Source organism: Homalodisca vitripennis, chromosome 7, assembly GCF_021130785.1.
Source record: "Homalodisca vitripennis isolate AUS2020 chromosome 7, UT_GWSS_2.1, whole genome shotgun sequence".
In the NCBI taxonomy this organism is placed as follows: Eukaryota; Metazoa; Arthropoda; class Insecta; order Hemiptera; family Cicadellidae; genus Homalodisca; species Homalodisca vitripennis.
Genome location: NC_060213.1, coordinates 46,265,577 through 46,289,237, shown reverse-complemented (window position 1 = coordinate 46,289,237; position 23,661 = coordinate 46,265,577). Strand labels below are relative to the sequence as shown.

At 32.7% G+C, this 23,661-nt stretch overlaps 1 protein-coding gene across 2 annotated transcripts in view; it reads right to left on the bottom strand.

The window, feature by feature from the left end:
* Positions 1-290: 290 nt before the first annotated feature.
* Positions 291-23,661, bottom strand: part of LOC124365805 — an 82,474-nt gene continuing 59,103 nt past the window's right edge. The window contains exons 3-5 of one of the 2 annotated variants that reach the window (XM_046821829.1): positions 9,989-10,159; positions 7,230-7,426; positions 291-2,201 (exon numbers count right to left, since the gene is read on the bottom strand). In XM_046821829.1, the coding sequence (XP_046677785.1) occupies positions 1,650-2,201; positions 7,230-7,426; positions 9,989-10,145 (906 nt within the window). In that variant the 5' untranslated portion in view covers positions 10,146-10,159 and the 3' untranslated portion in view covers positions 291-1,649. The remainder of the gene's footprint in view (positions 2,202-7,229; positions 7,427-9,988; positions 10,160-23,661) is intronic. The other variant, XM_046821830.1, reaches the window with a different exon arrangement.

The window sequence follows — 23,661 nt, the reverse complement described above, 5'->3', positions numbered from 1 at the left end:
GAATTGTTAAAGAAATAAAAATCAAGAAAATTTTGAAAAAAATTACTACTTCTTTTAGGAAGCAGGTTTTGTAAAGAAGTTTTGTTTTTAACTTACTGCGAACTGTAAATAAGAATGTTTAAGCATTTTTTGTTTCTTATAAGTATTTAATTGTTATCGTGTTTGTATTAATGTTAAAACTGTTCTTTATTTTTTGAATTTTAAATGTAATTGCCAACAATTACTAAAAAATGTATTATATCATAAGTTATTAATTATAGGCCCTAAAGATAAATTTTCTAGATGGACACACCAATAATGTTTTTATGTCATAAATATAAATATAAAACAAATAAATTAAAACTATATTTCATATAAGTGTGTTTAATTACAAATAAAGAAATACCGGTACTGTATTTTCTATAATTTAATCTTACAAAGACCAGCAGTTTTTTCATGCAAATTTAAAGCTAGCTAATTAGAAATTTAAGTTTTGTATTCCTAAGCGATTTTTGAAGATGAAAAATTTACAAAATAAAATAGGTCATTAGTTATTGTCAAAATATTCAAACTTCTTTTCACACTAACTCGCTCAGTGAACTTTCAGACTCTCATGAAAGAAATATTGTATAAAAATTTCTGGCTTTGTAGGTTAAAATTAATATAATATTCAATATGGGAGAGTTGAAATAAATTACAATTTAAATAATTAATAATAAACATTGATCTTTTGTTTCCGTATTTTTTGTAAAGAAAATTAATTTAGAACAGGTAGATTCCAAAATATTGCAATTCGGAAATTGTTAATTAACGATTATACATTAATTTCCATAAGTTTTAATGGATGATGGTTATTATGTACAGCTGTTGCCATTGGACTTAGTCCACTTCCATCCTTTTCTCTTACCAGTAATCGGACAGAATTGGATTCAGCTATCGATTAGATTTTTTCCCGCTACAATCAACGGCTATTGATACTCAAAATACTGTTTGAAAATTACAAATTGAAATCTGAACAGAAGCCGTAATAGGGCTAATTACTTGTTGTCATTGTTTTTAACAATAATCGGTGGCAAAATTTTAGCAAACATAGAAATAAACTGTCGATTAATAGATAATGAAAATCAATCCAAACTGCCTAGAACTAATATTATAATTGATAGTTGGAATCGACCCATCACTGAAATAAAATAAAATTGATGGTGACATTTCTCCAAACAAGTGAAAATTTGCCTCGTATTCCATGTGATACATAACACATATCTAAATACTTCTTCCAGTTTATAGGTAACCTTAAATTACATATTCAAGCGCGTAAAAGAGGTGAAGATCTTTCTTAATGGCAAGACCATTCGAGTTTCTAACTAAACAAATTATTATTTTGCATAAAGGATTACCGATTGTAAAAAATAAGCTTCTCTAACCTAAACTACCTCGTTGCCTAATATACTTCGTCACAAGTTATAAAAGCTAAGGTACGGGTTGAAGTCTCAAGACGCACCCACGTAAAGAAGGCAATAGTTCTTGTCAGAATAGAACAGTAGTGTTAAGTCACAATAGGCCAGTAGTCGGTGAGTTGTTTAGAATTAGTGAAGAAGAAGGAGCCGAATCGCTACCGGAAGTTGGTGTTGCAGTTACTCCGGAAGTGAGTCGATCCGGCCGGCCGACCTTCAGACGTTACTGATACGGAGCATGCTGGAGGAGGGTCGTCTCTCGGCGGTCACCTGGGCGATCACGTTGTTGAAGGAGGGGCGGCGCTGTTCCTTGTGTTCCCTAAGTGGCACCAGATAGTCACCGGAAGTCGAGGTCCTCCTGTCGATACAGTGGAGAGGAGACAGGAAGTCGCCACAGTAAGGGTGGCGGTCTCTGGGGGAGAACTCGCTGCAGGAGGAAGGCCGACGGTCGCAAGGTCGGGGGGACAGGAGGCAGGAGGATCTCCTCACTCCTAGAGTGCTGCAAGAGGGTCTCCTGTCCACGGAGGTCATGGGGAGCATACTCTTGCTGGCAGGAGGCCTTTCGTTCATCACCAGACTCTGGATGTCCACCGCCGACTTGGTCTTACGTGGTGGGTTCATGTGAGCCGAGAACATGGCCGTGGAACTTCCCACGAACACGGAGTTCTGACGGGGTCGCAGCAGACTCCGGTAGGTGGGTGGGACGGCAGCGAAGTGTGGTGGTGGGTCCAGACAGTTCACATTGAACTTTGAGAAAGACGTTCGAGGCTGTCAACAAAAGAGATTTATTAGAATACTCTTACAGATTTTAATACTGAAATACTGCTTTAGTATATAAGAGATTTCTGGTACGTACCATTAACATGTATACTACGATTCAAAACTATTATAGAGCTTCATTACATTAAATCATTAGATCATAAGTGTTATCACTAAGTTTACTAAGTTTCTTACATCCTGGCCTGAAAATATTTCAAGTATTACTGAATTTGCTGGAGATTAGCTTTCAAATGTTATGGAGTGTTATGGAGAAATTTGATTATGCTATTGGTATCCATAAACTTCTTTTCACTATTCGACATCAGGACTCCCAAAACATGGATTTTAAAACTTAAAATCTAGTTGTTTTAAAATAGACCAGGAGACTGCATTATCTTCATGTGACCATAACTTATTTTCATGATTGTTTATTATGCCATTTAAAAAGGACATGCCTGTGGTGTATCTTGGAAAATCAATGATTCAAATTTATTTAGTAACCTAATGCAGAAAAACAAAAATAAAAGACTTCGTTGATACGTTCATTGTCGGACAGCTAGGAAGAGAATTTTCAAATTCTTTTTATTGTACATGGATTATAAATTGTAAAATTAACCAATTCTTTTGAACGATATTATGATTTGTACTATCATGACGTGTACGAAATGTTTCTAATAATTTCTATTAATAGCATTGTGGTTCAGGAATTCTTAAATACCGCAATAAAATAAAACTGGTTTTCAAAACTTTTATTTAATTTTAAAACAATTTTTGATAGTTTTCTTATTATACTGTATATAAGCATGCAACCCTACAATATTCAATAAACGATATTCAAATAGATTTAATTTTTGTTTTGAAGATCTAAGGATATTATGATACTCTATACTATAAATTTAAAATATACTTATGGCTTTCTTTTGTAAATAAAAACAAACTATACAAATAGTTTCTGAAATTCATTTTTAGTTTCATTTCCCAATTCAATTATTACAGGTAATAGATCTAGATGTGATAGACAGTAATAAGCTATTTATAATTAGTTTGTAAGCCAATATTTGTTAAGGTTTCTTAGGGAATACATACCAAAAGTAATTCAGAAACAAACTTCGTTGTTATGATTTAAAACATTTTTATATTTACTTTTTTTAATGAGTAAATATTATATTATTGTTACTTCTTACAGTTAAATACCATCTACTGTAACATTTATTCCATTTATTTCATGGAAATATGATTTAAGAATAACGAATAAAGAGTATTAATTCTCTCGGGACTCGAAACAAGATATCTGACTTGCCGGACGAGTATACTACCCTGAAACCACAGTGCTCTTATTTTTTTAAATGAATTGGCCTCTCCCCTGGCAAAATTCATTACGTTTTCTATTCATTATGTTTTGTCACACATATGTTTATATAATCTGTACCATCAGTAGGCCTAATATGTAATATATTTGTTAATTTTCATAAATGGTATATCAATCAAGGCTAATTCAATATAAATATCTGTTATTTGTTTTTTTGATGAGCAAAAAAATGCTCAGCCACAACCGGACGCTGTCTCTAACTTACTGGACGAAAATGCTACCATTACACCACATAAACTTCACTTTGTTCATCATCATTTTATGTTTTATTTTAATGTTAATAATGTGTATTTTACCATATTTGTGACTGATCGTATATCTGTTTCTTAAATGGTAATAGCTATTTATAGATGTCAAACTTGTGGTAGTATTTTGTACATGTTTTCAACACGCAACTGTAAGGTAATAAATAACGAAACACATGTCTTGGGTAATGTTATATAACAGCATGCAGGGGATACTGGTTTTCAGTACCAAGATAATGTCTATCTACTTCTACAATTTTATTAAGTTATCAACACTGTGAAGAAGGTTGTTATATGTTCTATTAGCTAACCACTATGAAAAATACTCATCTATCTTCAGATCACTCAAATCCTACTGATTTTGATTTTATATCTGAACCAACACCATAGATTATTTTAGATCAAACTTTCCTTTATGGTTCCTTGAAAAAAATTGGAATATTTTTCATTTCCTAGATGTGTTTTAATGATTAACCCACTACAAGTCTCATCTTGAAAACTTTGAAATTCTACATTCTGCATTTGACTACGGGGCACTTGAAACTACTTTGTTACTATGAAAAGTAGTAAACATTAAAAGTTTTCATTTTCCTTTATTTTTCATCGATTATCACCTGCAAGGAAACGTATGCGAATAACAGGATAATAAAGGTTCTAGTTGGATAATTTTTAACCATGCTTAGACAACAGTTGCTTACAACAGCGACGGGATCCATCCGGTGAGCAAAGAGAACACAAACACTTTAAATTTAGGTTTATACTCTAGTAAGAAACCATAGACTTTGCAGTTTTGTTTGAGTAGTGTGTTTGTTTAAATTGTTTTATTGGAAGTAGTAAGGATTATGCAGAGGTTGGCTCCTAGCTAGTGTTTGATGAGGTAATGATAGCTTGACACAAATTCTCTTGTAATAACAGTAAAAAATAATTCCTTCGGAATATAAATCCTTAGAACCAAATGTATAGCTTTAGTGTTTTACAAGCCTGTATGCTAGTGTATATTCCACTACTACACTATTTCCTGCTTTGTAGGAGTGTGACGAGATGTGTTAGAATACTTTCGACGTAATCACTGTATGACGTAAGGACTCTCGAAAAAGCCTCATTCATAACTGAATATTATTTAAAATAAATAGAAAACAGGGAAAGGGAAGTCTTTTCATGTTAAAACAAATACTCTCAATAATACGTACTACCAACAATTTCATTTTGAAAATATTTTTAAAACCAAATAGTGAATTCTCCAGTAATTGCCTTCTCTGCTAGAGTTTGATCCTTATTGGCGAATTATCTCTCCTTGTCCCTATTAGCAAAGCTCAAACGTCACAGAGCAGTCCGTAATAATTGTAGTAAACTGTTGAGAATCAAACAAAATGCAGGTATATTGGGGATTTGGATACCCATTGAGAATATTCTCAATTCGAGTTCAGTCTCTGTGCTGGGGTGTTGGTGCTTCCACTCAGTATCAAAGTTGCATCTTCGGAAATATTTCATAACAACATCTTTTATAGCTGTGAGCTGTTGAAGTAAAATGTACTACAAGAAACCAGGAAGAAATTTTGAATTAATCCCTATATAATGACAAAGATTATGTTACGATCTTGAAAAAAACTATGGCAAAACAAGGCTTTTTTAAATATGTTTCCAAACCGATCCTTAATCATGTGGTTTAGAATCTACTTGCTGTGAAACCTCTCCCACCAGCTTCAAAGCTAAATTCTGTTCATGCCCTCGGGGAGTTTAGCATCTTTCAACTCAACTTTGAAAGGAAGTTAATTTATCACAAAGCAGTAGACAACTTATCAACCGGAAATGTCATGATGAGTGCTGATGTCTTCGACGAGCCCTGCGATATAACACTAAAGCTGTGACCTATTGGGAACTATACTGAGGCATGACTGATGGGTGGCACTACAGATTCGGATACGCCACACCCTTCAGAATGGAACCTCGAAAGAAGGAGAGAGATAATTAGGAATCTGTGTTATACATCTCGATGGAAAAAAATCATAGTAGTGCTCTATAAATGTAAAAATCATCCTTTAAGCTATTCAAATATCTATTTCCGAGATACAGATATACTGGATGAGTCATGGATTGATGAATGTTTCACACCTGAGAGCTCTACAATAAGTTCAGATGTCGTATTTACATTTTCGCCATTTACAGAACAATCGGTTTTGTATACAATGGGATTCTACAATGCAGGGCTGTATAGTGTGAACTAGCTTGAGGGTTACTCGGGTGTACACTTACCTTGTTCCAACGTTATCTTTTTCAAGCTGTTTTGTACAAAATGTCTTTATCAAAATTCCATGATCAAAAAACACCTAATTTGGGAGTGGTTAATGGTAAAGTGTGTATAAACAAAACTTCACATTATTAAAAAAACTTGTATTTTTGCTACAACATACACTTTTTAAATATATATTTATAAATAAATAAAGATAAATAATATTTTTCGTAGTAAAAGTAGAATAATATAGGTTATGTAGGTTTCATAACAAATGATCAAGGTTAAAACTTTTTGAGGATCTAATCTCTCTTTTTGATGTGACACTTTGATTGTATATAATAATAAAAAATGAAAAGCAATGAAAAAGTGTTGTTACATTTGTACAAAACAAAAACACTCAAATTGAAAATAGTGTTATTCTAAATAAAACAATAATCAACAGGTATTAAAATTAAATCTTATTCGTTTAACTAGCAAAGTACAACCAATCATCCCTCGTTTATAAAAACATATTGCGAATTCCCTCTAACTTCAAATTTAATGATTTTCAAAATCTTAAAAAGTATCTACGAGTCAAAAATCAAACTTTCTAAAAGTCTTAGATAAACAGGCAATTAAAAATAATCTGTTTTTGTTCACTGTGAACAAATTTTTTGAAAAACTTCTTCTCCAACAATACTCAGATGCATTCGTAATATTTCAAGAATATTTGACATGCGATAGATTCTGTTAGTTAAAAGGGATATATAATATTGTAATAAAAATATTACAGTTTTTACTCGCAAGAAAACACGAATTATCAGCCAATTAATCCATTATATATGAAAAAGCACGATCCTTATTGGTACGATTTGGTACCAATACATAACTAAAATTATTACTAGCTTTTCAGCCATCTTTATGTGTGTCTATGTCGGCAAGTTCTGATGGTTGATATCCACCATGGAAATCTGGCATGTTCCTATCCATGATGTTTGAAGTGGTAAAGTTCCAAAATCATGCTGTTTAGTAAAAGGATATGAAGTATTCATTCACCGTCAACCAATATTTAATATGTTCACTTCGAGATTATGGAGATGTTAGTTGTACTTGTGGTTTAGTGTACCTATACCATAAATAGCTTAAAGATTCATCATGTTAAGTATCTTTAACAGGTCTACATCTAGTATTCCTGCCATCATTAAGCTCACCTGTCCGTGCGGAAGATTCTGGTGGTTAATATCCACCATGGGGCAGCTGGTGCGGTGCTCCTGGTGGAACTTGGGTTGGTACGGCTCCAACATTCGTATTTTCCCCCAGCGATTGAAGAAGAGAGCAATGGCCGCGACCCACAGGATCAGCACGAAGATCACGATCAGCGCTTCTTCAGCACGGACCACTGGGACACCTTCACAGACAAAGCTATTATGTCAACTATTGAAAGTTAAAAAAATTCTTCGAGAGAGTTCTTTATAGAATAATTCTTGAATTCCTTTGTGAGAATTTCCAACACATCAATAACACATAACGTAGCTACGGTGGGAAGGATTTATTTTATGTAAATGTTGAGTTTGGCTCCACCTTTCTCTTAGTACAGCGCCTGAAATTTGACTTTTCATAGACTTGACTCATGGAATCTACAGTAATGTTAGTATGATCTAAAACAGTCTGTGAGGGCGTCAGATTTCAGACGCAGCACCAACAGGATAATCAACTGGAACTAAACTCAATATCTACAAACCAATAAATTTGTTATAGGAGCTAGTACTTTTGTTCACACTGTTCGCAAAACAACAGTTACCAGTCAGACGTTAATTGTACTATATTTTATGCCCTAAATTGAGAGGTCATATGAGCTAATTAAAACTATTACTCCTATAATGGTTGACTTCTGAAAGGCTTTATTCTTTGAGTATTTTACCTACCAGGAACAACTTAACCTGACCACTAGAAAGAGATAAACCTGAAAGTTATCGCCCAGTCTCAATTGTACCTGTTGTATCCAAATTGATTGAAATTATAATTTATGAACAAGTTGTTACTTTTTTGGAAGATAAAAACATTTTGTCCAAATTTCAGGACATTTTGTTTCGTTTTAGGAGGGGTAAAGCCACGCTTGATGCCATAGATAGTTTGGTTTTTGAAATTTTGCAGGCCTTTGAGTGCAGAGCCTTTGGCTCAGGTAACGTTTTGTGACCTGAGCAAGGCTTTCGACTGTGTTGATCACTCGGACCTATTAGAAAAACTTAATTTTTATGGTTTTCGGGGTAGCTCATTGAGGCTTTTCAAGTCCTATCTAGAAAATAGAAGGCAGGTGGTTTTTATCGATGGAGAATGGTCTCAAGAAGTTGACCTAAAATATGGAGTGCCGCAGGGCTCGGTTTTGGGACCTTTGTTATTTTTAATAAGTATTAATGATTTGCCTGTAAATATTATTAGTAGAACTTTCCTTTATGCTGATGATACAACTTTCTTGAATGTTTCAAATGATATTGTAGAGCTGAATGATTTGGCGAGGAGCTCTTTAGAAGAGGCAGGGGTGTGGTCTCGAGCCAATGGTTATCTCTTAAATAAATGTAAAACTGAAATGTAACATTTAGCTTAAGGCCATACAATCAAGAACTTGTAGAGTTGGACACTGTTAATAATGTTAGGTTTCTTGGTATTTTTATGGATCACCAGCTGACCTGGGGAACACATATAGACCACATTAAAACTAGACTGTCTAGATTTGTATTTCTATTGAGACGTTTGAAACATTGTGTAACCACAGATTATATTAGGATGGCATATTTCGCTTTCTTTCAGTCAATAATGAAATACTGTTTGCTTGTATGGGGTAACTCTCCAAGGGTTGTTGAGATTTTGAAATTGCAGAAGAGGGTTATTAGAATAATTAATGGCTCAGCCCCATTAGATCATTGCAAGCCTATATTCATTAGTTTAAAAATTAACACTGTTGTCAATCTTTACATTTTTGAATTTCCTGCTTACTCCTTAAAAAAATTACCAGAAATGATACTTAATGAAGACCTACATCCATAAAATACACGTAATAAAGATAATATTAGTTTTCAACAATGCCGATTAAGTAAAATGTTAAATAGCCATTCCGTAATATGCAAAAAAGTCTATAATAAGTTAAGTTATTTTGTTAAATTGTATAGTTGTAAGGTTTTTCTTAAAAAACTCAATGACTGGCTGTTAGCAAATCCTTTTTATAACATTGAGGAATTCCTAGAACACCCTGGCAAAACTCTGTATATATTGTCCGTTGATCAATACCTTTTTACTTGTTGATTCTATAGTTTATTTTTGTTCTTGTTCACTGTTCTTACTAATAGTCTTTATTTTTTTTGTTAACTTGTTGAATTTTTTACGATTTTATCTATTTATATTCTTATTTATTTATCAATTTATTATTATCAATTTTACATTGTTTTTACAATTGTTACATTCATTACATTACATCCAATACATGCATTGATACTATTTTATACGGCTAAGTTTTCTTCTTTTTTATTGCTCTAGTATGACTAAGAACAATGTAACGTTCAACAATTCTGACATTGTCAATACATGTATATAGTATGTCCATGACAATAAAGTATTATTATTATTATTATTATTAAAGCGCTGGTCTTCAAACCAGCTGCTCTCTAGACTGCTCTTTCCCATGGCTCCACATCGTCTCTTGATTCTCTGTATCTGAGACCAATTGGTCTCTTCAATTATTCTTTATATTTAACCTACTAATATGACTTTCTTTAGCTATGAGGTTCATCCATACAAATAATACAAACATTTCGAATTGGTGCCATTAAAAAGCAAAATTATTTGAATATGGAATTAATTTTAAAACTTTAATTAAGATAAATTGTTATCTGAATTTATTTGCAAAAACAATTGAAAATTACGAAATATATTATATATTAATATGTGTTGTCACACATGTTAGACTCCTACTGACCGGAAGGAGACGAGTCGTTTCCCGGGAAGGGTGGGACTTGATGAACCCGGGTGGGCGGCGTCTCTGGGTAGATGATCTCCGAAAGTATTTCTCCACTGACCGGGCCGGAGGCGTCCCTCCCCAGCCCCAGAGAGCTCAGCGAGCCGTTCCTCATCATCTTACGATACAGTTCTGGAACAATCACATGGTTTACGTAATTTTTCTACACTGAAATCACTCTTCCTTTAAAAAGCTGGAGGTGTAACAGCCAACTGGCTGATTCAATGATTTGAGAAACATGCATAATCTTATGGTAGATAATGAAGGATAAGGAGGCATATCATAACCTAATAAGCACGTATTTAATGTTGAAATCTCAAAAGCTAAAAAATGGGATTTGCAAATGTTCCTACCACGTGAAGCAGGAAAGTATTTTGAGGTGAAACTGATGCGTGGTATTGGTAAGGTCTGATAACTAATAGACTATCAGTGGAATAGCCTTGCTTGCGATAAGACTTCTTCCGGTAATCCAGGAATTATTTTTAAATGCCACTCAACATTGGTAAAATAATATTCGCATTTACAAAGTATTATTTTGTCCAAACTATAGATCGCTGCGCCTCGGCTTGGCTATTGGAGAGAATACTTAGTCTAGTTTATACTAAAAGCCACTACATGTCAGTTGTATTCTGTTTTTCTTGGCAACCGTCATGTTTAAAATGGCTGCTCCGTAGCAGAAATCGTTTTGTGTTCTCGAGTTTGCGAAGTTGAATTACGTGACTACAATGCAAAGACGTTTCTGGTTAAGGTACCGAATCGACTCTCCAAATAGGTGGAATATTAGTAGATGTTGTCGTTATTTTGCATATACAGGATGTGCACGTAAAGGAAAGACTCCTGACTGCCCTCGTGTTCCTGAAAGAAAGGTTAAACGAATTCTAACTGCTTTCCAACGTAGTCCTTCAACACCAAATCGTCGTGTCGTGCTAGTCGAGAGAACTGCCTAAAACAGCAATTTGGCGTGTTTTGAAATTTCGTAACTTCGGTTGGTTATGAATCCGTAAAAGTTACAGCTGTTAAAGGCTCTGCATTCGGAAGAAAAACCAAAGCGTGCGGTCTATGAAGAAGATTCTTGATGGTATTGACAAAGATAACACTTTCGCATAACGTTTTTATTGATGAAGCGACTTTCCATATTAGTGCTCAAGTAAAAACACAATGTTTGAAATTAAGGCCTACAGAACCCACGTGCAGCCACTGAACATGTACGAGATTCATCCAAAGTCAATTCGTCTTTGATCGAAATATGGTTAACGGTTAGCAGTTTCTCGGTATTTTACAAAACTGGTTGTTTACAAGGCTACACGACGACAACTTCATTTTTCAACGGGGAATCCCGTTGCCGAGTGCGTGAATATCTGATTAAAACTAACGAATCGTTGGATTTATCGTCGAGGAGCTGGCGACTTAGCATGTCTCACCTGAACCTTGAACACATATTGATTTAACCTTAAAAATCAATAGGCTTCTTAGTTAGACAAAAATAAAAACTTATACCAAGTTTCAAATATCTAGGACTATTCTATCAAGAGATAACACACAGATGATTAGACAGACGGACTGAAATTTTGACCCAAATATAAATAAGGATTCTTCATTGAACGATGAAGAATGTATGTACTAAGTTTCAGTTCGCTAGGACCTTCATATCTAGGGACTGTCCTTTGAAATGTTGACCCAAATATAAATAAAGACTCTTCCTTGGACCATGAAGAACGTATGTACAAGTTTCAATTCGCTAGGACCTCCCTATCTAGGGTTATGCACAGACGGACGATCAGTGACACGATCGATGTATTGAGGCCCTGTTGCATCATAAAATTGACGTTGAATATTGTAAATATTAACAGTGAGTGACACAATATACAACTCATCATTCATCTAAGTTATTTTTGTAGTAATATTGTAAAAGTTATTCTGCAGATATCAAATCAAACAAAACGTATATAAAACACAAACTATACGGTACTTTATCGTGCTAAATTTATCTGCTGCACTGTGCAGTGATGCAGCTAACCCACGTCGGGGCCAGGCAAGCACTTCACAGATTTTATGCGTTACCACGACATAACTATACTATAAACACTAACTATTACATAATCAAAACTTGTGCGGTTATATTAACGTCACGTGCTGTTATAGTGGTCGAATAATTCATATTAATTAGCAAATAAGTATTTAAATTTCATTACTTCACAACAGAACTAGGTCGCATATAAACCGGCTGATGTAGTGGTAGTCATTTTCTTCTACAGGTGCACACGCGTTCTTTACTATTACTCTTTCTTTAGAATATTACTTACTACTTATTAGAACACTTTAAGGAAAAACTTACTAAAACTTTTAATTCATATAAATAAAAGAATCAAATGGACTGCTACAAATCTTAAATTAACATATAACCGAGTTTGAGTATTAATTTTTTGATGTTATATAAATACTATAAGTTTTTCATATAATATAATATATAGCGATACCCAGAGAGTTTACTATTCTAAAATTATGACAAAGTAAATACAATATTTTTTATATTGTATTTTCTAGTCCAACTTTTTTTTAATTAGGTGGCAGTTTTACTAGCTCCTATTCAATATAGATTTTGGATGTTTATATAATTCCTGTATTATCTTAAGTGCTGTAGAACGGAAAAGATTTAAAAAATAATAAATTGGCTGTGGAATATTGTTTAAAAATACGTATTAACAAACTATGATGTGTATATCAGGCCAGAATCGTTATGTTACCGACAACATAATCTAATAATTTCGAAAATATGTAATCTTATATAGTCAACATTCGAATGACTGTTTATAAATACTAGTTCAAGTATCAGTATAATTTGTAGTGTTGTGTATCTATAATGAAGGAAGTACTGCTATCTGTACATTCTGGATAAGATAGGCTGTTTGTAAATATGATAAGCAGTTATAAACAATCAGTCAAACCTGCATGTAAAACACATGGTAATTTCAAAATGAATTGAAGATTATTAAGGTGATGCAAGTGGTTATTCGTTGGAATTACCTTTTGAATTTGCAAACACACTTTGGTTGCACATGTTATAATAACCTTTTCTAAGCAAACAACAACAATTGTTATATAAATCCATGAGAGCATCTTGATACTTAAAACAGAATTGAGGGGTTTCTCATAATCAAACCCAAAGAAAATAATGATATGTGTTTTTACAGTACACTATTTGAGGAAATAAAAGTTTTGTTTTGTTTATAAAAAGATAAATTTAATAGTAGAATTTAGTCACATACTCAAGAGAGAAATAAAAGCTTTCACTCTTCAACTGAGTACTCTGTTGAAGGAAGCGACTGAGCGAAGTGAACAGCCATGCTCAACGGATAACGCAGTTCCAGCACCTACATAGCTCATGCTATCTGGGAGGGAAGTTCCTTTCTTGCCTGGCCTTGCTCTGTAATCTGAGGTGTGACTACTCGTCAGAGTTAAAACGAATTGTTTCTTTCAAAAACTATGCCGCTCACCATTTATGGCAGGGACACCAACCCTGTGCCATGCGCTTGGCTAGCTTGGGAAACCAGGTTTGAGCAAAGGCGGGTATCTACCGCCTAGTGAAGCTGTTTAGAAATTTCGTTCCTTCAGATACAGATAGACAGCAGATTGCAGATGTATCTGTGTTACAGTTGAAGATTGAGAGCTTTGCCTTGCTTTGCTTTGTCTTTAAGTACCATCCAAACAAGTGTAATTAACATTTTTTATTTGGGCTTGATTACTTAAAAGTTCAATTTTTCCTGTCTTCATGTATGTTATATTTAAGGATTGTCTCAACCGTTATTTTACATTACCTTAATCGAACGATTGTTTGGTTTCAGTAATCTGAGAGCATGCACACCAACATTGACCACACTCTTGTCTCTTTAGTCGACTGACCGACACCAAACCGCTGACCTCGTGTCGCGTAACAGAATTCTCTAGGATTGCATGCAAAATTCCAAGTCTATAAAGCTCTTTTATTTCTCGAGCTGCGGTCAGATAGATAGGGATACATCATAATCATACGGAATAAAACATTTTACATTCTGTGGCAAATAAAATTTTGAAATTATTTCAGCCTAGAAAATAATAGCCTTTAATGACGCTCAGCCAAATGAAATGGTTGAGCATGACTCGTCTAGAGTCTATGGTTGGACCTGCTCCACCATCGAACTCATTCTTGCCTATGTAGAGATTAAGTTTCATGTACAATTCTGCAGGTGATCTTCCTAGAGATATCTTGCTACACCATGATACACTAAAATTTTCGTTCATCGAAAGGTTTCATAGCTGTTTTTAAATAATAAAGTTCCGGTACGGTATGGTATTACTACAACACAAGATTGCGCTGAAATCAGATTTGAACATTGCTTATTTCCACTTTATCACATTTTCTTTGGATTGTATGAATGATCTGAATGTTTTACTATGTCATATGTTCAAATATGATATGTTTATACTCAGTTTAGTTACCTATTTTTTATTTTCTCGTTTCCACCGTAGTTACCCATAAGACAACTGCTACAGCTCAGCCAGACCAATGGAGTGACATGCACCTTTATAGAACTCAAGTGTTATAGAACTGAAGCTTCATGCCAAATTTCAAGTCTACAAGCCAGTTCGTTTTCAAACCATCGTGCGACCAGACAAGCAGACACTGAATTCTTTCAACCCTGGGAGTTACAGACTTCACCAAGACTCAGCCAACAAGGTATCAGTTTTGGATACATTTATTCAATAATTGGTTTGAAAATATAACTCTCGATGTATTATTATTTTTAGAATTTATACGTCGAATCTATCTGTCATATGCATCTGGACTTTTCGAATTCGGTTGCAATTTCAAATGCTGATACACTGTTTTATCAAGTAAGAAACAATATTTAGACTGCAGCTGTTACAATTACATTCTTTGTCTAGTATTCACAAAACAAACCACTGAATGTGAAATAAAATGATGCAGTCTCATTCATTAAAATATTTGAAGCAGCCAAGAGTTAACGAATGGGAGCGTGTTATCCCACAGTACATGAACCACTGCATGCTTTTAAACTGTCACCCCTAGATAATAATTTAACATCGACCCCGGCTACGCTTTAACGCTACCGCGTCATCACTATTTATTTATCACTTTCTGGTTTAACATGCACTTTTATCATTTCCGTGTCTATTTTTGTCACTACCACCGATGAATGTACTCTTGTATACGCTCTAATAATCCATATTTACTCAAATGTGTATTTAATCATTTTTTTCAAACAAAAAGTTTAATAGTGTCCATCAGTTTGTTGATATTTCACTATTCCCAAAAGCACAGCTAAGTTTTTTATTAAAATTCCTCGGATGATGTAGATATATGCAATTTGTATCAACTTCATGTATTTTAATCCTTATCTTTTACTTATTTCTAAACCTATTCCAAAATCACAGTTAAGTTGTTGGTTCTTACAGCGACATTGAGGAAGATAATGTTTTGTAAAGAATTGTGTCTGTACATTTGTACTGTAATTCACATTTCCGAAAACTATTCCTATAAAAATGCATATGACATTCGCTTTTAAAATTTAAAGCTTATAAGTTCAAGAAATAATTTTATTTCTATAGAAAATTCATGATACTAATCTTGTATATATATATATATATATATATATATATATATATATATATATATATTGTACTATAGTTCACGTTGGTAACATGGCATTCTTTCGGGCCAAAACGGAATAAAAGTTAATTGGGAAAAAAATGTTATCATATTCATCAAATCTGTATAAAGAGACAATATTTGGTACAAATGCTGGTTCATGCGTAGAATTCTCAGGAAAATAGTGTAAAACCTTAAAATTTGTATAGTTGGCAAGTGCGTATTTTGAAATTTGTAAGAAAATAACGACTAGACTGTAAATCTTATATTTAAACCATACTGTGAGCTCTGAACAAGATTTACATTTCATTTCAGTACACTTCTTTGAATAACGCTTTGAATTATAATGTGGGATTCATGCATTTCAATATTCATGAAAGTTCATGGATTTAGCTTAGTTTTATAGGTTTGCCTTGGTTAATTTTAAACATTTAAATACAGCGTGCCCTCAAATTTATTTCACACATTTAGATATATTTATTTACAAAATTATATACAGCACATTAATAAATTATAATAGGATTAAAGAATACTTAAAACAGGTTTACGTCATTTTGTATTAGTTCAACATGATCACCGTGAACTGCCCTTTAAAAGCAAAGACTATACACCTCTTATATTGTGATCAAGACTCCTGGGGCACCTTAAGCTGCTTTAAGTGTTCAATATAAGAACGTTATGACGATGCACATTTCCAGACAAGTGAAATGTAGCCTCAACTCTAAAAAATATTCGGTTTATAAAATTTTGATCAGGCTAATTTTAAAACAGAATAACAACAGCAAACAGCCTTTTTAATGACTCATTTGGATTCAAAGTATGCAATAGTTGAGGGTATGCAAAAGTATGCAAAATATTAACCGTTAAATTTAAGCCTTTTCTTATAAACATTTTTTATCTACTTATGGACATTCAACTCACGTCCACGTAGCCACTCACACTTTTTTGGACTTCTTATAAAACGGTTTTGAATGTTTTCAACGGTTTGATCCAGTGTTTATAGTCTACCTGTCTGCGTGTTTTCTATAAGCTGTATGTTTCATCAAACGTCTTATCCCATAAATAAATACGGTGTATTTAAGAAGAATGATCATGAAACACATGACGATACTCAAAATGCACTGAAATTACAGTGTGAAACTTTGCTAATTACAAAATATACTGAACTTTTCGTTACAAAGTGCTATTATAGCAGTTTTCCTAAACGTTAGCCACAGATGAGAAGATTTGGTAACTGAACCAATTAAAGCAAATATGCATAACCAACTGTTTTAATTTATATCTGTTTCATAGATCTGCGATTAATGATAGAGTAGCTATCATAAAAAAATAAATAAAAGTAATTAAATAAAAGTGTGACATGACTTTATGGACACACTGTATACTTACATAAAAGTTAAAGCGGATGTATACAACTTGTATATACAAATTAATAAATACAATAATTTAATTAAGTACAACTGCCGAAGTAGTTTTTCATGAAAATGTTATTTCATTTATTACCAATATTAGGCTTTATATTTTGTATGACAATGTAAGTATACGTATTATTACAGAATAATATAGACTTAGATTTACAGGAAAAACTACTGTACATATCTCTCCATGTTTATCCTGTCAGACTTCTGTTTATGATCATATATTTTGTAAATAGCTTTCTGACGGAACAAGTGTTTAAAATTGTTTGAGAAGTTTACATCTAAAACAGTGGAAGAGCTACTAATTATTTAGCTATTCAAGAATAAATTATAATAAAGGTTAACTAAGAACTGTAAGATTGTATCCCAACAGAAAATGCAAATCTAATGAGTATGCATATAATAGACCAAAAGCTCTTGACGTAATCTGTAGTAATCGAGCCACTTGGAGGCCACTTGGTTTCGCCTTATGTGACTCTATTGAATGTGAAGATGAGTTTGGAGAGGGTTTATGCTAATTCAGCACATACAACTTTCTGGTGTCAGCACTACAGCTGTTACGACTACAGAGCTGACACTGCTACCAATCTTAATTACATGAAACATAACTTTCCCCCTTTTACAGAGTGCAATATTGTGCAATACAGATAATGTTATCTATTAAATTTTAGAATAATTTCAAATCAGTTAACTAAGTGAAAAGTTTCATAGAAAATTAAACTTGTAAATAAGACAGTAATTTTATATTTTAGAGTAAGTTTAACAATAATCAAAGAGTAATGTATATCTGGACAGATTTCAAATAAATAAATGTCTTTATATGTTATCGATATCGGACCTTATAGATAAGTTGTAAAACAATTTTAAATAAAAATGTTTAAGTTTGTGAAAAGATAAAAATGTGAAAACAAATTTGCCTTAACATTGGACTAAATATGTAAATTAAACTATAACCTGACCACCTATTTTTAGTAAATATCAGATAAAATTGAAAATTAATTTTTATTTTAAGAACAAACAATGTAATTAAATAACAGGCATTATAACTTTATTAACTAAATTATATAACTTAAACGAGATTTGGATTGTAGTAATTACATTGGAGTTACGCATAATTAAATTATGAACATTTACAAAATACCTCTGGTCGTACAATTTTGTCAAATGGTTTATAATATGCCCAATAAATTATATAGCATTAAATTATAACTTTTACGTATTTTTACAGAATCTAGTACAAATACTTAGTACAAACTATAAAATGTTATATTAAATTAGTTAATTAAATAATTATTAAAACTATGTACTTTCTGGTTTACCGCACTATAATACTGTAAGTAAAGCGTTAGACTTGTACAGACATTTAAACATACTTCTTTATTTTTATTCATACCTTTGAAATCCTCTTGAATACATATTAAACCACCCATTTCAAATCACGAGATACTCATTAAAACAGTGTGCTCTTAACCATCCTTTCCGCTCACCCCCATTCACGAAAATTAATATTAGCAGGCGATTGGTAGACTTTAATGGCCATTCCAGAATTTCTAAGTGGACTACGAACTGACAACATCGTTGTGATAGACACTTATATATCGTATTAATCATAAATAATCATTAAGGACAAATAGGTTATGTGAGGTAATTTTTAAACCATACGTTAAATAGTTTGGCAATAATGATCAACGGAACAACAATATTCCCTCCCTCTATCATGTTTGACTCCTCGTATAACATCCATCAACCGGTATAGCACGTTTATGTATTATATTAATGTACAGTGTGATTGAACACTGACCCACTTACAAAAACGTGCTTTAGGTAAATTATTGATTTACATAAATGTAAGATACTTGTTTTCTGAATTAACTTTCCAGTATTAATAACATTATATTTTGATACATTGAGACTGAGTGCTATGGAATATACGAGATACATAGGTAAAATATGGTAACACATATATACAACATAGCTGCATACTTCCAGCTAAAAATATCCTAACAATATCCTTAACATGTCATAACGATATTGGGAATAATTCAGCACCTTGCAGTGGTCCTCAGTCAAAACTGTCTTTTAATTATAAATTACGACCAAGTTCGTCCTTATCTGATAACTGTAAAAAATTCGAAAACTACTATAATATATGTGGAAACCTTTTTTATTTCTTTATTATTTATTTGTTGTTTTGAATGAAAGTCTCTGAAATCGGTGGTATCTAATTCTCGTTCATGTGAATCATTCATAAGTCAGATCCAGAATCAATAATACAAGGTAAGCGTACTCCACAACACGCATCGCGTAACAGTCTTCTATAAAGGTTGCATGCAAAATTTCTAGCCTATAGGTAATTTATTCTTGAGATGTCTCGCGGTCTGCTATACAGGTAGATACCATACAGAAAGTAAAAGAATAATATTCCATGGTAAATAAGAAAAAGAATTGTTTTAGCCTGGAAAATGATAAGACGTTCAGCCAAATTCCATTGCTGAATACCAACTAACGCGGAACTCACCCTTGTTAATCTAGAAACGAAATTTCCTGCAAAATTTAGTCCGCAGATTATCTGTATGGAGATATCATGCCACATGGTACATTCACACTTTATTCATTGAGATAGGTTTCATAAAAGTGTAATAAAAGTAAGTAATACAAGTTCCGGTGAAATAGGAAGGGTACTACAACGCAAGAATAGGACGAAATCAAACCTTGTCGCCGACTTTTAACATTGACTTTCATTCTGTTTTTTGTGATTTTGCTGCATTACTAATATGTATTTTATAATATGCCGCAGGTTAATATCTCATTTGGATGCACTTGGTGTTTTACACATTTATTTATTCACCAATTTACTCACTGACCTTATGATTACCGATAGGATGCACACATATTTGCTAACGCTCAGCCAAATTCCATAGAGTGACACATACCATCCTCGAATAAGCTAATATATGTAAAAAATACACACGTTAAGACAAGTACTGTTGGAATGTTATTAAAAATGTTAAAATAATTTGTATCTCGTAGGCATAAATGTTTTAGAACTATACTGGTTCTGTTGTTATTTGACTTTAAGACTTTTCAACAGGCGCCATTTTATTAATATTAAAGAAAAAATCAAATAAATATTTTATTTTACTGTTATCTATTCAAACCTATGTGTCTAATTAGGTTTCCTTCAACATAACTAGTTTAAGAGATAATACTTTTATAATAAACATACAAAATGGCGACTAACGGCTAAACAAGACATTTCTTAACCTATGTTTATAAGATATCTTTTTAATGATGAGTAACCCACAAAAGTTTGTCACACCCTTTTGTGAACATCTGTACATAAGAATGTTACACAGCTCTCTAACAACCTTCTCAGGTATTATTCTTGGAGTATATGAAAACCAAAATATCATATTTAAGCTTTAAAAAACTCAGTAATAACCAGAAAACCCACCTTTTATATTTTTCATAATATATACATATATATATACATACATATATATAATATATATATATATATATATGCATTACATTTTTATAAATGGCAATAGCCTTCTTTAAATTCAATAAACATTGAATCGCAAAAAGTACTTGCTCCGCCGGGACTCGAACACGGATCTCACACTTGCCGGGTGAATGTGCTGCCATTACACCACAGAGCCCTCATTCACACATTCACCCGGCAAGTGAAATATCCGGGTTCGAGTCTCGGCGAAGCAAGTACTTTTTGCGATTCAATGTTTATTGAAATTTATATATATATATATATATATATATATATATATATATATATATATATATATATATATATATATTAGATTGGCTTGATCTAATATGATGACATTTTGCATTCAGTTTTGCAATTTAAAAGTTTAACTACAGTCAAAATTAATAATTCCTACAAGCTTTATTTTCTAAATGGTGACCTATTAAAATGTTTAAGCTAAATATCACAAAAGATACACATGATAAAAGCTTCACAGTCATCACATTTTAGTTAGAAAATTTAGTTTCATATCCAACAATACCGAGTTCAATAATATCCGGCGAGAAATAAGGGAGATAATGCGCTTTTAGAAAGCCGAGTATTAAACAATATCATTAAGTGACAGCTTGTGAGCCACAACAATCAGCTGTTTTAATTTTAGTAGCACTAAACACCCGATTATAACATTACATTGTTGAGCTGTGGTCATAACACACACAAAATCTTAAATTCCTCAATAGGTCAGGATGCTATGACCACGGTTCAACAATGCAATGTTATAATTATCTGTGAGGAAATATTTAAACCACAGTTTAAATAGATCGGAAATAACGATCAACGGAACAATTACACACCATTATGCTGACATATTGGTCTCCATCACTGTCTGTTGACTATTGTCAATATTGTCATGTAGGGATGTTATGTCAGCAATGCAAGATTTCACAGATCAAATCAATTTTTTGTTACTTATCTGCCTATTAGTTCTTTTATACTGATATGTATTGCTAAGATACATTCCGTATGAAAGTTGAAATATTTTAATCATCATCATCTTTTTCGTGTACACGTACGAGTTGGAAAGACATAATGACCCCCACTTCCTTATTGACCTACTTTTCGATGGAAAGAACAGTACATATTGTCCCAGAGCCGAAATCCAATTGTTTAGCACACAGCCTGTTTTTTCTTGAAATCGATAGGGAGTACCGCCCTGAGTAAGAAGCTGGTAGATAGTTTTGGTGGGGCTAAAAGTGAGAGGGAAGTTATCAAAAGAATAAAAAAATATCGAATGAGGACCAACCAAACCAACTAAATTTGGGATGCTGAGAACCAATTTCAGTAGCAAACAGTCCTCCGTCGATTTCAAGAAAAATCAGCTTTTGTGTTTATGCAGAGCCAATTGGTTCTCGGCTCCTGGACCATTATGAATAACTGTTGTTGAAGGATTTCAATTTTTTTTATTCTGTCTTAATACTTTATGTCTTAATAATTTAAACAAATAGCAGACCTGTATAACACCAAAATACGTATATGGACCGTTAAAATATGGATTTTTAAATGCATCAAGATAATATGCTTTTTTTATTTTAATAAATTTGTAAAATCAAAATAAAATAGAAAATATGAGTTTGTTTAATGTTTGTAATGTAGTTTATACCAAAATTTATTTATTTTAAAACGATTCTCAGACATTGAAAATTTCAGCTTTACAATTTAAAAAACACCACCCTATTTTTGATTAAAGTCATAAAAATGCAAATTAAACCCAAAGCCACTTACATGGAGTTTTATCTTTTCCAATAAAAATGACGGTTTGAATCAAAATCCACCATTTTGTCTATAAAAAGTAAAACGTACCTTTTTTAGGACTGCAGCTTTAATAATGTGACATTAAATACCAATCATTTTCAGAACTTGAACCCAGGCATTATCAAATTTATTTTTGAAGTTGCTTGTTTGATTTGTAGTGAACTATAGAATTTCCAGTTTAGGGTTACACCCTTGAGTCCCAAGATACATATGATGTACTTTATTCATAGAATGTGAAACAGTACAGCAGCAGCAGTGTCAAATAACAGTTACAGAACCCAATTGTTATTATAGAGCCAATAACCCAGAACCGGTGACAGCCATATGAGAACGTAACTGCTACTTCAGCGTAGTAATTGCATACACAAGTGATACTGTATAATGTCGTCGAGTAGCATAGGTGATATTTTATATTCACTTATATAGTAGCAACGCTATCGTTAAAATGAATATGGACGTCTCCCTTCTTCAGTTACAGCATCATAAACACGATGCTGTAACTGAGAACTTTCCGAGAACTATAATATGTCTTAAACAACCATGGACTCGATATCAGTTATATACTTTCACTGAGTAATGGCTGATGCAAATTTTGTTAGTAATCTAAGCGATTTATAATACTTTACTATCAAAAGTAGTCATTCCGGTTTACTAGGAAGAAGGAGGTAAATTTTGTGAAATCTGAAATAATAATAGCATATTCCTTTTAGGTGTAACCGATTTCCCAATAACCATTCAAGATACAAAATACTTGGTTAGGTACCGTTATGTGCATTCCAGAACATTTTAACTTTTTTATCCTGGTCCATACATAACAGAGTTGTTGTTAATGTAATAATTTTATTTGAATGAAACGGCGGCGTACCAAACTAGACAATGAATGTGATCGAGATATTTATAAAATTGATATTCTTTCCAAGTTTTTCAGCGTTTCTTTTGTCCGTTTTTGGTGATTAAATATCTCCTTATTGATTTAAAAAATCATACAAATTATATAAAGATTCAAGAAAAGTTTTTTGAAATAATAGAAATGTGAAATTTAAACGTTCCACAAATTGGAAATAAACAGCTTATCGAGTTGTCCAAAGAAGTTAGTCGAGATTTCTGCAATATCTATTTTTGTTCTAAACTTCAACTTATTAAGATTATTTTTGAGCAGTTATAGTTTCCACAAGTCATGTTATAACAGATATATGTTTTTATCTAGTTATGATTTAAGCTCTGGGATCAAGTTCGGTGAAATTATTTAGAATTGTTATTAAGTTATACC